The sequence below is a fragment of the Solanum stenotomum genome, chromosome 9 (genome assembly GCF_019186545.1).
Source record: "Solanum stenotomum isolate F172 chromosome 9, ASM1918654v1, whole genome shotgun sequence".
NCBI lineage: Eukaryota > Viridiplantae > Streptophyta > Magnoliopsida > Solanales > Solanaceae > Solanum > Solanum stenotomum.
In genome coordinates, this window is record NC_064290.1 from 978805 (window position 1) to 993608 (window position 14804).

The 14804-nt window shown below is 32.7% G+C and overlaps 1 protein-coding gene across 1 annotated transcript; it reads left to right on the forward strand.

Annotated features, from left to right (window-relative positions):
- Window positions 1-3247: 3247 nt before the first annotated feature.
- Window positions 3248-5404, forward strand: LOC125876074 (uncharacterized). Its single transcript, XM_049557188.1, has one exon. It carries the CDS (start codon window positions 3248-3250, stop codon window positions 5402-5404), a length of 2157 nt encoding a protein of 718 aa, XP_049413145.1.
- The last annotated feature ends 9400 nt before the right edge of the window (window positions 5405-14804 follow it).

The following is a 14804-nucleotide window of genomic DNA, read 5'->3' on the forward strand; positions in this document are numbered from 1 at the left end:
CTGACGAGTCAGATCAAAAAAATATTAGGGAGAGATATTAAACAAGCTCCCTACCATAGTACCCTTACAAGGTAAATAATTATTTTTTTAAAGACTACAATAAATAAATTGGGATAGAAAGAGATAGGAATATACAATTTTTTGAGAATAGGAATTTACAATCAAGGATTTTAGAGAGGTGAAAATGAAAAGAGACAAAGTCAAATCGAAAAAAAGTATTAGGGAGAATTGATTAAACCATCTTCTTACCTAGTATCCTTATAATGTAAAGACAAGGTTTGATATTTTATTCTTTCCAAACTTCAGTTGTAAAATTATACTATCACAAATGTACGATATTGTTGTTTATATCTTAAGATATTATATTTCTTTCTCTTTTTTTAAAAAAAATTACTAAAAATAATTTGAAATAAAAGGAATTTATTTTTTGGGAATAGATTTGAAAAAGAAAAGACAAAAAAAGAAAAAGGCATAGATATTGTCAAAAAATCTTGGTGAAGGTGAGGAGGCATTACTGTTCCCTATAAATCCATGTCTGCCTAATTGCAGTCACACTGCCCATAACACTTGCTCTAAACTCTCATTTAGGAGACAAAAATCCCCCTCTAAAAATATCATCTTTTATACATTTTGGAATTAATTTCTTATGCTTATTTTAGAACATTTATATTATGGACTAGTGGTCTTTTTTATATTGGACAAGACGAACATTCTTAAAACAATTCACCAATCCACCTTAAAGAATTACTACTACCTAATATAAAAATACGGTAATAATATATTCAGTAAAATTTAATACTAAGTAGTAGTAATATTTTTCTTTTGGAAGCTTTAGGATAGCTTGTAGCATTATAACCTCTGTCATAATTTTTATGTTTTGAGTGAGCATTTTGTGTGCAGTAGAGACACTGTGTAATAATATGTAAAATACACATAAAAGTAAACTATACTAAATAAACTCTATGCAACAAGCTCGATTCAGAAGACATTGAAAGTTTGAAGGCACACCGTAATGTCAGAGGCACTATCTGCGGATCAACCCCTCATCAAATATCTTACTACTCCCCTCAACTTCAGGTTGTTTGACTGGATACAATTTTTTTTAAGAAAAAAAAATTAAAATTTATTGTTTGAGATAAATTTTAGATATTTACTCCCTTCTAATTTATATGACATTGTTTGATTAGATATGAAATTCTACAAAGATGATACAATTTTTTTTGAAATTTATAGTTTACATTAAGTAATAAATGTATGTGTGGTTTTAAATTATCTTATATCAAAACTAACTATAAATTACAAAGACGATTTTGAATCATGCGCTCATACATTCACTGAGAGAACCAAGCTCATTGGGAGACCTAAGGGCCTATTTGGATTGATTTTTGACTTAAGACTTATAAGCCAAAAGCCATAAGCTGGGATTCCTAACTTATAGCTTTTGGCTTATTTTTATTATTTTGGCTTTAAAATAAGTGTTTATAAGCACTTTTTAACTTTACTCAAACACTTCAAAATTACTTAAAAACTATTTTGGCTTAAAAGCACCTAAAATAAGCCAATTCAAACGGCACTAAGCACGATTAGCAAACTCAGATAGTACAATAATAGAGAAATATAGGACCAATTCAACTAAGAACATGAATAATATCAAACCAATTATAGAAATATCGATCAAAACATGCTTAATATCAATGAACAAAAACCAAGCGCTTCAAAGAAATTAAAACTAAAATATGTATCTTAAAATTAAATATAACAATAAGTCTTTTTTTTAATACTCAAATAATTCCAAAAAAAAAAATTGTAATTTTTTTTTATGTGATCTAAGTATTTGTCCTGTATAACAAGTTGTGCCCCCGCCACTTCTCACGCGTAAGGAAAAAAAAAAATATGCCATCTTTACTGACATACTTTTTTAAAATCCAGTGCAAATGTGCAATACTTCATTATATGTAAGATTTTGTAATATTTTATACTTTTACTTTAACCCTTTATTATATTTTATATGTAGACACACTAGTGCACCTTACACTTCATCGTTATGTTATATGAATTTGAATTAATTAAATATTAAAGGAAAATACATCGAATGAGAAATTTTTTTTAAAAAAATTCAGATTGATACTATGATCTTCGATTGTTTTGTAAGTTCTTTATCAGAGGACCAATTTTTTGAGTTATAATATATGGTACGTATACTAATATTGAAAAAGACTAGACATTGAGGTACTATACTACTACTACTACAATAACAACATGCAAGCTAAGGAGTTTGCAGGACAAAATGACAGGTATAGGCAAAATCATTAATGAACTTTTTGCCATTTTTTTGAATGATTAATCAAGTTAGTACACATGCAAATTAAATGGGGAATCACCATTTAAATTAAACCAAAAAGAAAAAAAAATGTAAATTAGTAATGTAAACTTGTGAAAATCTTTTATGAATATTGTGTGTCAGACTCGAATTTAAGATTTACGAAAATGTTTGATCATTTGTATTATTATACTTAAAATTTAGTATATATATATGATATAAGTCATTATGCTTAATATTTAAGATTTATGAGTTCGATTCGATATAATCGAACTCATAACTTCAATATGTGCATTCGCCTAGATATCAGCTAATTCTGTGCGCATGCAATGTATGATAGAAGGACTAAATAGCAGCAAATATTGTCAAGTGCATAGTGTCACATCCCGCCACTTCGCAGTAGAATTTTGCGTCCGGATAGGGGCGGAAGGGTCTAGAGTTGTGGAGAGGTTTCCGGAAGACTCTAGAACCTTTTAGATAATTCAAGAAGGCTAGAGAATTCCTTAGAATTCTCTAGAATAATTTAGATAGTTTCTAAAGAAAGCCTTAGAATTCTCTAGAGTGTGTAGAGAATTCTAGAGAGGGGGCTTTTGTGTAAATATCTTAGGGACTTGTAAGTAAATTTAATTTACACTTTAGTCCTTAGGAGTTAGTATAAATAGGGGGTGCCATTCATTTGCAAGGCATCCAACCAAGAGTCCAAGCATCCAAGTGTAAAGCAATCTTCCAAAGCTAATACAAAAGCCTTCTTCCAAATTCTCTAAGTCTTCCTTTTCATTCTCTTAGCGATCTTAGTCGTAAAGGGCTTACTTGAGCTTACAAGATCGTGAAAGATTCGTGAGTAAGTTGTCAAGTGCCGCACGGAGCATTAGTGAGACTCTAAGTCCGTGACAAAGTGGTATCAGAGCGAGGTTCCATACTAAGGGAATGGCAACCGAAGGGGAGATAAACGCTGCTAGCACTACCAACATCCGTCCGGATGGTGGAAAGAAGTCCCGAAAGGGTAAAAAGCACCAAAAGAGTTCTGAAGAAATGCTGCCGGATCCCACACCTAGCGAGGCACTAACATCTCATCCACCCTCGACCACCGAGGCAAGTGACGATGAACTTGGCGAGGAAGCCATCGACGTCACCGCTGGCGAAGAGTGGGTCTCAAGGGTTGAAGTGGCAAGGCAGGCCGTGGAGATATTAGGCCGACGCATGAATATGGCCGACGGCAAATTCAAAACTCTTGAAGACTTCACCCTTGAGGAGACAGAAAACATCCGCAAGGAGTTGGAGGGACGTCAGCGGGCCGAGTTTGAGATGAAGGAGGCTATCACTTCCCTGGAGTGTCGGCTCATGGAGGCGTTGAGCACGATTGAGACCATGAAGGCCGAGATGAAAGCACTCAAGGAAGGTGTGGCAGTTGGAGGATCATCGTCGCTTGATCGAGACAGGGAGGCCAGGGTCGAGGCTCCCAAGCCACCTATGTTCAAAGGCGTCCGTGACGCGCAAGAGGTGGAGAATTTTCTTTGGCATTTGGAGAATTACTTCAAGTGCAACGGGCTGAAGAGCGACGAGAGTAAGATCAACACCGCAGTGTTGTATCTTTCGGAAATGGCCATGCTATGGTGGAGGCGCAAGGAGGCCGAGATAGGGAAGGGGACGTGCACCATCAACACCTGGGAGCAATTCCGGGAGGAGTTCAAGAAAGCCTTCTTCCCTAACAACGTCATCTATGAGGCGAAACGCAAGTTTAGGGAGCTGAAGCAAACAGGTAGCATCCGCGTATATGTGCAGGAGTTCACTACCCTCACACTTCAAATTCCTAACCTCACGGATGATGATATGTTGTTCCACTTCATGGATGGGCTACAAAATTGGGCCAGGACGGAGCTGGAACGTCGGCAAGTCAGGACCATAGATGAAGCTATCACGCAGGCCGAAGCTTTGACAGACTTCAGGCAGGAGAAGCCCGACAGAGCCAGAGGAGAAGAGATGAGAGGTAGTCATGACCATGGTGGGGGAGACCGTGGCAAAGGCGAGGAGCAGCGGCCACATCCCAAGAATCATGATACCTACAAGTCCGATGGCAAGAAGTCTGGACGTCATGGCAACATGGAGAGGAAGATAGAGGTTGCCAACAAAGGTGGCTGCTACATATGCGGCGGGCCGCATGGTTATGCAAGGTGCCCTGAACTGAAGAGCCTTGGTGCCATCCTGCGAGAGCGGAAGGAGAAAGACGCCCAGGAGCAAGGACAAGGCGCAGAGACGACGCAGTTGGGCTTGATAGGACTATGCGGAGCCATCACGAAGCAGCCAGAGAAGCCAAGAGGATACGGCGCGCAGTATGTCGACCTCAAGATCAATGGAAAACCCGCTTGTGCTTTGGTCGACACGGGTGCAGAGGTCAATCTCATGACCAAAAAGGCAGCAACGAGGTTGGGGCTAAGTTACAAGCCAAGTAACGCCCAACTCAGGACGGTCAATGCACCCCCGACTCCTGTGAGTGGAGTTGCGCATGGAGTGAGCATCACGCTAGGCGAGTGGCAAGGTAAGGCCAACTTCACTGTCGCTCCTTTAGATCTCTTCGACATAATTCTTGGGCAGGAGTTCTTCCAGCAGTGCCACGCAGTGATCGACCCTTACCTCCAGCGACTTCTAGTCATGGAGCAAGGAGGATCATGTATGGTGACCATGGTCAAGGTGCCGAAGACGGAAGGACAAGTCCGCCTAACGGCCATGCAGCTCGAGAAAAACCCTAAGAAGAAGGAGTCGACGCATACGACCACCATTGTGAGTTCGAAAGACAATGGTGCAAAAGGGTCCCTGCCGCCACACTCGAAGAAGGTTCCAAGAGGGAACAATGCTGTGATGCCAAAGAAGCTGCCGAGGCGCGCACATCCTAAGAAGCAGATGAGCCAGAAGACCGAGCTAGAAACGCTATGGAAGATGTTAAAGGCGTTGCGCAAGGGCCTTAATCGAGTCAATGGACTATTGGTCGCGCACGCACAAGGCTCGGACGACGATGTAGCGGCAATGCGACGCGGTCGTCGCATCAATAGGTGGGGGAGAGTGTCACGTCCCGCCACTTCGCAGTAGAATTTTGCGTCCGGATAGGGGCGGAAGGGTCTAGAGTTGTGGAGAGGTTTCCGGAAGACTCTAGAACCTTTTAGATAATTCAAGAAGGCTAGAGAATTCCTTAGAATTCTCTAGAATAATTTAGATAGTTTCTAAAGAAAGCCTTAGAATTCTCTAGAGTGTGTAGAGAATTCTAGAGAGGGGGCTTTTGTGTAAATATCTTAGGGACTTGTAAGTAAATTTAATTTACACTTTAGTCCTTAGGAGTTAGTATAAATAGGGGGTGCCATTCATTTGCAAGGCATCCAACCAAGAATCCAAGCATCCAAGTGTAAAGCAATCTTCCAAAGCTAATACAAAAGCCTTCTTCCAAATTCTCTAAGTCTTCCTTTTCATTCTCTTAGCGATCTTAGTCGTAAAGGGCTTACTTGAGCTTACAAGATCGTGAAAGATTCGTGAGTAAGTTGTCAAGTGCCGCACGGAGCATTAGTAAGACTCTAAGTCCGTGACAATAAGCACCGCTGGGTCATTGTCATGTGCTGTGGGAGTATGACACAAACATATAAAAATGAAAAGTCCATCACATATATAAATTAAATTAACTATGGTAGAAATTTGGTTCCACTTTCAAACATCTCACTCTTTTGCCTCATGAATGGAATCATTATCTTTTTGTACCTTTTTTGTGCACTTATATACCATTTGATTAAATTCGAATTCGTATTAGAAAATCACATGATATTGTATGGTAAACAAATTTCTAATAAAGGTGATGATTTCATTTCAAGGCTTGACTCTGAAACGTCTAAATAAGAATTAAGGAGAAGTTATCATTCCACGGCTATAACCTTTCTTGTGCATTTACGATCGGATTATATTTGAATTCGTATTAGAAAATTACATGAGATTGTGTGATAAACTGCTTTTTGACAGAGATGATTTCATTAATCAAGACTCAACTTCAAAACGTCTGAATAAGAGTTAAGGAGTACTTATCATTCCATGACCACAACCTTTCTCATGCATTTATGATGCTCTTTTATATATGCAATCGGTATATATATTTTGTATTCATATTGTACATGACTAAATTTGAATTCATACCAAAAAGTCACATGAATTTATTTCAATTCAAGGCTCCACTCTACAATTACTGCATAAGAACGAATGAGTACTTACCACTCCACGATCTTCTACCTTATAGGTGAATTTATGATGCCTCCCCTTACACAACCTAGACTCAATAACTACTCCCATTATACTCCTTAATGTGTGACAACAGAAGTCATTCATGCAATAAGTGGTTGTTTGCCTAATTGAAGTAATTTATCAAATTAGTATGGTGCAATTAGTGAGTTTTGAGTGGAACAGCTAGCTAGCATGTGACTTACCCTTACTTGATATTCACTCCTTTAAATAGGAAAATGACATTTATAGTGGTTTTTTTATTCAACAACTTTGATGTAGACTTCTACTTTTCAACTTAACTCTTGGATCGATCTAAAGGTAAATGCAGTTTACAAGAATAAATATGTGTTTGGTACAAAGGAATAAAATGTTATTTTTCTAATAAGTAAGAATTTTATTTTATTTTTCTTATATTTGGTATGTAATAAGTGCATTTTTTCTAACGTAATGAATATAATAATTGTATTGTTAAGTTCAAAATATCCACAATGTCAACAATAAAGGACTATTCTCATAGTAAACTAATGCATGAACAGAGGCGAAGCCAAAATTAAGAATTTGGGGTCTAAATTTCGTTAATAATCATCAATCAATGTTGTTGGGGGTTCACAAATTAATATACATATATACATACATATATCATCCGAACCCATGAACCCTCACCTAGCTCCACCCTTTTGCATGAACCACATAAGTTCTAAGTATTTTTTATTACAATAGTTATGAAAAAATTATGACAAATTATTTTATCTGTCACAAATTTGTGATAAATAGTTGTTTTCGTCTTAATTTTATGATGGATCATCATATCTTATCACAAATTAGTTAATTCTATCACAAATATGTCTCGATTTTGTGACAAACGTTTATGTAATAAATATTCAGTCATAGTTTTATCTTCTTTTTTAAAGTATTTCCTTTCATGACTTGATAATATGCTTGACATGGATTAATATCAGACTTAGTGTGTTTGATGATGTAATATTTCATGACGTGTAATATATATATATAATACCCTAAGTCCTAACTATATCGAAGGGTTTTGACTTTTTCGATGAGTTATGGCTTTTTTAAAAAGTTGTGGCTTTTCTGATAAGATACAATAAACACATGTTCATAATATCCTTTGTTAGCTATAAATAAAAGGGTTTCTCTAACTTTAATAACTACGAATGTTTTAAGTTTTCTACTCTTCTTCTTTTAGAAAAAACTCAAGTATAATTTTATGTCGTTGAATGAGTTCGAAATTTATAAAAATTTAAGATACTGCTATTCTTTTTTTATATACACGTACGACACACGTATCACTTAATTATTTCACTTGTTTGATCTAGTTAAGGTTAAGTAAGTGAAAAATATTTGAGTAGAGAAGTTATTATATTATACAAGGATAAGAGCCAATGAGGTCGTCAGTGCTGACCAAATCAAACACTTTAGACTTTAGTAAATACAATCAATTCCAACTTTTTTTTTCTTTGCCTTTAGACATAGGCATCCTTTGAACCATTATTTTGTGAAAATATGGAATCTTCAAGTCACACTCACTTCGTTATTTGCAATCACTTTCTGAGATATAATCTTCCTTTTTTTTCTCTTTTTTTGACTTTGAATTTTGGAAAATTTTATTTAGACCAAGAAAAATCTAAAGATCAATCAGGTTATATATAATGGAGCGGTAATTCAAATATTTTTTTATTCATCATAGGTTTCAGGTTTGACTCGAGAGTCATCTTTGCTTATTGGAAACGTAAATGTTATCCCTAGACTTTTATTCGAATAACAACACGGATTTCGAATATTGAGTGGAAAGTCAAGAAAATTCTAATGACTTTTGTTCCCCCCTAGTGGTTAATGGAACAGCCACTTTGAATAAGTCTTCTGAAAAATGGTCCATTGCAATTAACGTTTTAATGTGCATGCCAAGCATTGAAATAACCTTTTACAAAAATAGTCAAAAGGAATTTTAAATGTTCTAATTAGCTTGTTTATTAGATAGCTAAAGTTATTTGATATTTGAGTTGATAAGAGATAACACATACTTACACGGTGAAATGACTGAGATGTATGTAGCGCGTAAGCTGAACTAAGCATCATTATTATAAAAAAAAAAAATTAAAAAATTAGGTTGTTTATTCCTCTAGCACATGCTTGGTACTTCATCCATCAAAAATCGTTTGTGACTTGTCGCTTATCAAAAGTCAGTTTGATAACGATCAAAACTTAGTGAAAAAGCAAAAAAGTATGTAGAAATTACACAAAAATGTTTACAAGTCAACTTTTATTTGGAGCATACCATAATGTAAAAATAATATTACTTTAAAAAAATCATCGGTTAAAGTTCACGTAGTTTGATTCTCTTAAAGCGAGAAAGTTGATTTAAGACAAAATGAAAAGAGTTGCCTATGGAAGTTGGGCTTATGGGCCTTAAATTACAAAGTAGTTCAATTTCAATCACAAGGGTTACGTGGGCTTTAAACATTGAAGCACTTTGCAGGTATTGTATATAATACTCTCATTTTTCATTATAAAATTACACTTATAATCTTGAAAATAGATGTTCTTGAATTTTCGACCTCACCTTATTTATGGGTAAACATTCAATGTCAAAAATCAAAACTTGTTAAAGTTGACGTTTTGCATGTGGGACCCATTCATTGGGAAATTAGACTATTTGACTAGTTTAAAATTTTAATTTTATGTATATATGTTATATGTTGACTCCCTTTGTTTTTTTAGGTGTATTATATTCTTATATTTTGACACTCCTTAAATTTCTCACTCCTTCACTGCGGGGATGTGTTTCATATTGGTGAATGATGCTGAGAAAATGAAATTACATGATTGGAAAATCTGAATAAATTCATGGGCCCAAGATAGGTTACAAGAAGAGAGTTCATCCAAACCCTTCGTCAAAAGATTACATAGTATACATAAGTTAAAATTATTTGTTATATATATATTTGATGTTGAATCCATTTTAACTTTTTTTTTATATACATACCTTCATGCATACTGGATGATTTGCTAACTAAGTGGGGAAAGGAATTATAATAACTAGTTATTGAAATATACCTATCATAAGATTATGATTATGAACATAAACATATACTTAGATATGGAGATGCATCATAAAGATCTATACAATGAACATATAATAAGGACTTGTATGCTTAAATTATTAAAAAGGTAAGGACATGAGCTTTTAAATTTATTATCCACAACTAATAAGTTAAATCTCCATCACATCAAGATCACTATCATATTATGAGGGGAATTGCAAACGTCCACTTCCAATTATATTTAAGAACACAATTGGTCATTTAAAAAAAAACACACATTTTTAATTCTCTCCTTTTGTTTTTCTTCTTTTAATTATCTCTCTTCTACATAAATCTCCAATGAGTAATCCCTTTGAAGGACCCAAGTAGATAACCTTACAATGAGTTCAATTTGTGTTACTCAAACTCATCAGGTTTAAATCCTGAATCAACTCGAACCCTAATGATGTTTAGGGTCTGGTCCACCAGGACTAAGCCGATTAACATCATACTTAATTGAACGTGCTTTAAGCAATCGTTCTCTTAAAATATTTCGAGCAATCTCCATCATTGTCTCCTTCCTCTTCCCCGAAAACGCCTCTAGAGGGCGACTTTCGGAGCATAAACATGAAAGCAAGATAACAAAGAAACAAAACCAAAATTTAAAACTTGCCATTTTTTTTGAGTTTGGAAGAATGAGGTTTGCAAAATATTATACCAAGTTAATTAGGTGCTCTAAAGTTGCATGAAATATGTGGAGGGTTAAGTGCTTAAATGGTTGGGTTTATATAGAAATTAGTAGTACTAATTTTTACTAATATTTAAATTGTAGGGCGGCGCCAATAAGGCACAAGTGTTTAAAGAAAGAACTAATATACTTAATTAGGTGATGCACAAACTCGAAAAAATAAAACCTTGAACCTATTTAAATTAATGACAAAGTGGTGATGTGGAAAACTTTGAAACTAAGGTGTCACTAATAAATTATGTTAGGCCGTTTGGTTTATGGGATAAGGTATTTTTTATTAAGCTATATATTATTTTTTTCTGCTTTTCAGGTAAAATTATAATTTTAAAACTATAATCTCAAAATAATTTTGAGAACTTTAAATACACATATATAGATTAGTTAAATTAATAAATTAGCAAATTTTGAATAATTTACACAATTTATTTTCTAAAAAAATTAATTATAATGATTGATATCTCCTCCAAATCCGTGAAATAAAAGGTTTTGGTGTGTATCAAAATTGAGAATATGAATCACATTTACAATAAGCCTACGTTCACTAAACAAAATTTGATGCAAAACATATTTTATATGTGTCACTAATGTAGTGGCTTGTCAAACATTTGACAAACTCACACCATCCATTTCAAAAATAGGATTCATCCCCCGGACACACAAACATTCAACTCGTATGATTTTGTTTTATGAATAAGTGATAGGATATGATAATGAATTAAACTCAAAATTCATTAAATATTTGTATAACAAAGTATCATAAGTAAATTATTTTCAATTATTTAATTATATGATAATCACTTTGTAGTTGTCGTTCATGCACCTGTCAAACCCGAGTATCAAATAACCGACGTGTATTTTTTATAGACCTTTTTGTGGATTGTAAATTGTATGCGGCAATTCTTTTAGTGCCGCCTTTGGAAACGTAAGTCACAAGTCATAATTAATCACAATTAATTTGCATTAATGCTATTGTGGTCCAGAGTTAACGTAAAATGCAGATTTAAAACTTTAAATTAATGAATGTATACCTTAGTTTAAAACTTAAATTATAACGCTAGAGTACGGAATTATACAAATATTAACTGTATTAATATATAGTTCAAACATATATATATAGCATTAATTGGAGTGTGACCATAGCATGCTACATAAGCCAATTTAGCGTGTAACAAAAATAACTTTAACTCATAGCTTATTATAATTAATTAATGCTTATTTTGATCACTTCAAACGTATATTTCATTTTATAATTCAACCTGAATGTATTGGAGTGTCATACACCTGTTATTGGCATGTTACATATTTGACACATAGTATAAAAAAAATATTTCTCCGCATCAACAATCCAATATATCATTAGTAGTTTTACAAGTAGAGTCTGAAAAAAATAACGTGTATGTAATCTTGCTCCTATCTTCTAATGAAGAAAAAGAGGTTATTTCTGATGAATCATTGATTCAAATAACACATTTTTAATTGCTAATTTGTCGAAAGTGAGGTGATAATTAATTAGTCATATGAAATTAAAGGAATATGGGTGTGCCAAGTCATGAAGATTTGGATTCTAGTTGTTGCTGATGTGGGGAAGCTTAAGTATTGGCTTTGAGTAAATAGAATTTCATATAAGTTAGTTGTTTTTTCTCTTTTTCATCTTATATTTCCAATTAATTATTTGGAATAAATAGCAAAGTCTAGATTATATTTCAATCGGGCTTTTAATTTATCTGTCGATTGAAAACATGCTCTCTATTTTATAAAAATAAAATTAAAATGTACGTACAATATGTTAAATGGAAACTACTCATAATTTTTGGGTTGATAGAAGATATATGTAGTACAATTTTATTTTCAGCCACTAGTTATGAAAGAATTAATTGGTCTTATTAGGTATCAAGAAGTAAGGATTAATATATAGTTGCATTAAAAATTGTGTTAATGATTTTTAGGCTATATTCGATACATAGAAAAATATTTTCATAAAATATAAAATAATATAATAGAAGGTGGGTGGGATATGATCATATGGCGGATGGGTTGAAGATGGGGCGTATTGGAATGTCGCTTATGAAACTTTTTTTTTTCATTTTTAAGAAACTTATTTTATTATAGAAAATATTTTCCAATTCAATTATTAAACTAAACCTGAAAAAATTGAAACTAATGACTTTACATACAAGAAAGACAAATTAAGAATATTCAACTAATCCAACTTTGAAGTGTAAATATACACTATCAATAAATTATATACAAAGAGAACTTTAATATATCCCGTAACAACACATTTATTTATATTATTAAAATAATTAATAATGTGATGGAGGCCTATTTTTGGTAGTGGATTTATATTTTTTTTACTTTATAATTCATGTTATGCTACCCTGACCAAACCTATTTTGATATATACAGTAAACAGCACATTTATTTATTACTATTAATTTCTAATCACCACTTTCATTCTTACAAGAATTTTTAACTTTAAGGATGTGTTTGTGATGCAATAGGAATATGAAAACTAAATCATAAACTAAGAACAAGAAAAAAGAAAGAAAGATCAACAAAATGTAGAAAATAATTGCAAATTATAACTTTTAGATAGCTAAAGTTTTCAATTACTCTTCCTCTCCCATTTCATATGAGTTACTTGACTTAACACGGAGTTTAAGAAAAAAAATAAGACTTTTGAAATTTATTTTTTAAAATAAGTGATAGATATTTGTTTAACTATAAGTTATTCATTAAGGGTAAAATGAACATTTTAAAATTAAATTATTACTTAATATAGAAATGTGTCATTCTTTTTAGAACAAATTAAAAAAAAAAGTAAGTAATTTAAACTGGAATAGAGTGATTAATAAAATCCAAACAAAACACCTTATATTGATCGATCTCCAAATACTACAAGGTTGTTTTTCCTGATACTTTTATAGTTTTGTTAGAAAATTCATTTTCTTAATATTTTAAAAATTATTTTTCTATAAAAAAAATATTATTTTCAATATGTTTTGACCAACCAAACTGGACAAACTTATTTATTATGATAATAATAATACTCCAATTATTAATTAGTTAGATGGATAAATGTTCAGTGCTTTATCAAAAGGTTAATGGATTTCATTAATTAGTACAAACTATATATTTTATTAGTTTAGTTGTCGGTGTATTCAATCATTTGCTTAACCGACTAATTCCAAATTAGCATTCGAAGATGCTAATAAAACGGTAAAGATAATTAATTAATTCTTTAAGGAACTTTTAAAACCATTATGGATTTTTATAATACTTGTAAAAATATTTATGTTTTTGTAAATGTTATAAATATTTTTTATTTATTTATTTTTCAAAAATGATTCCACTAGTTTTAACAAATAGACAAATGTTTTCCTAACGAAAATGACTCACCAAACCCAAAAGTGTTATTTTTTTAATTAATTAAAATTTGGTCAACCTTAATGCCACCCAATCTTTCGGTTTATATATTTGATTATTTATAGATAAGTTATCCATATATATGTTTGACCAAAACATCCATTTTTACAAACAAGTGTGAATGAAATTGACTTTCATAAGGAAGTGTGGTACATTAAAGTAAAATATTTATTATGCTCTAAGTAAGTATAATTTATTGAAGAAACAACTTATTTACCTTAGTAAGGTAGAAATTAGACTATGCAAATCATTATCTTTTGATTTTGTTTATAAAATTACACCGAGTATAAATGTTATGTTGCAACCTAGAGATCAGTTGACAACTTTTTATAGGGATGGGATAGCGAGCACAATTCTTATTAGAGAAGGGTGAGTTATGGTGGTCACTAGCAAGTATTCCTTTAATCTTAATCAGCGATTTCAGATTTAAGTCTCCTAGGTGTAGAGTCGTCTTTCTTAGGGAGCGTTTTACCCCAATGTGGAACTTTTCAGTGCGAATTTGAATTTAATCGGATGAACAACGGGTGAGAAACAAAAAAAATCAAGTAAGAGTTGCAAATACTCTTGAAAAAGAATGACTTGTACCCAAGATCCATTTTATGAATTCAAATAATCAAATCAACATTTCTTGAATTTTGCTTATTGAGGGATAACATATTAAACTTATAAATAATAGTAAGTTAAGCACTTAATGTTGCTTTAGGATTATTGCTTCAAGTGGAAAACAAATGCAACCTAGATACTAGCTAGTCAAATCTAAAGATCAATCAAGTTATATATAATGGAGCGGTAATTCAAATATTATTTTAGCCATCATAGGTTTCAGGTTTGACTCAAGAGTCATCTTTGCTTATTGGAAACGTAAATGTTATCCCTAGACTTTTATTCGAATAACAACACGGATATCGAATATTGAGTGGAAAGTCAGGAAAATTCTAATGACTTTTGTTTCCCCCTAGTGGTTAATGGAACAACCACTTTGAATAAGACCATCTCGAACCCACCTCTATTTTACTCTCCA

Excerpts from the sequence above, each read along its gene's own strand:
- LOC125876074 (XM_049557188.1), top strand. The coding sequence starts at position 3,248 with ATGGCAACCGAAGGGGAGATAAACGCTGCTAGCACTACCAACATCCGT.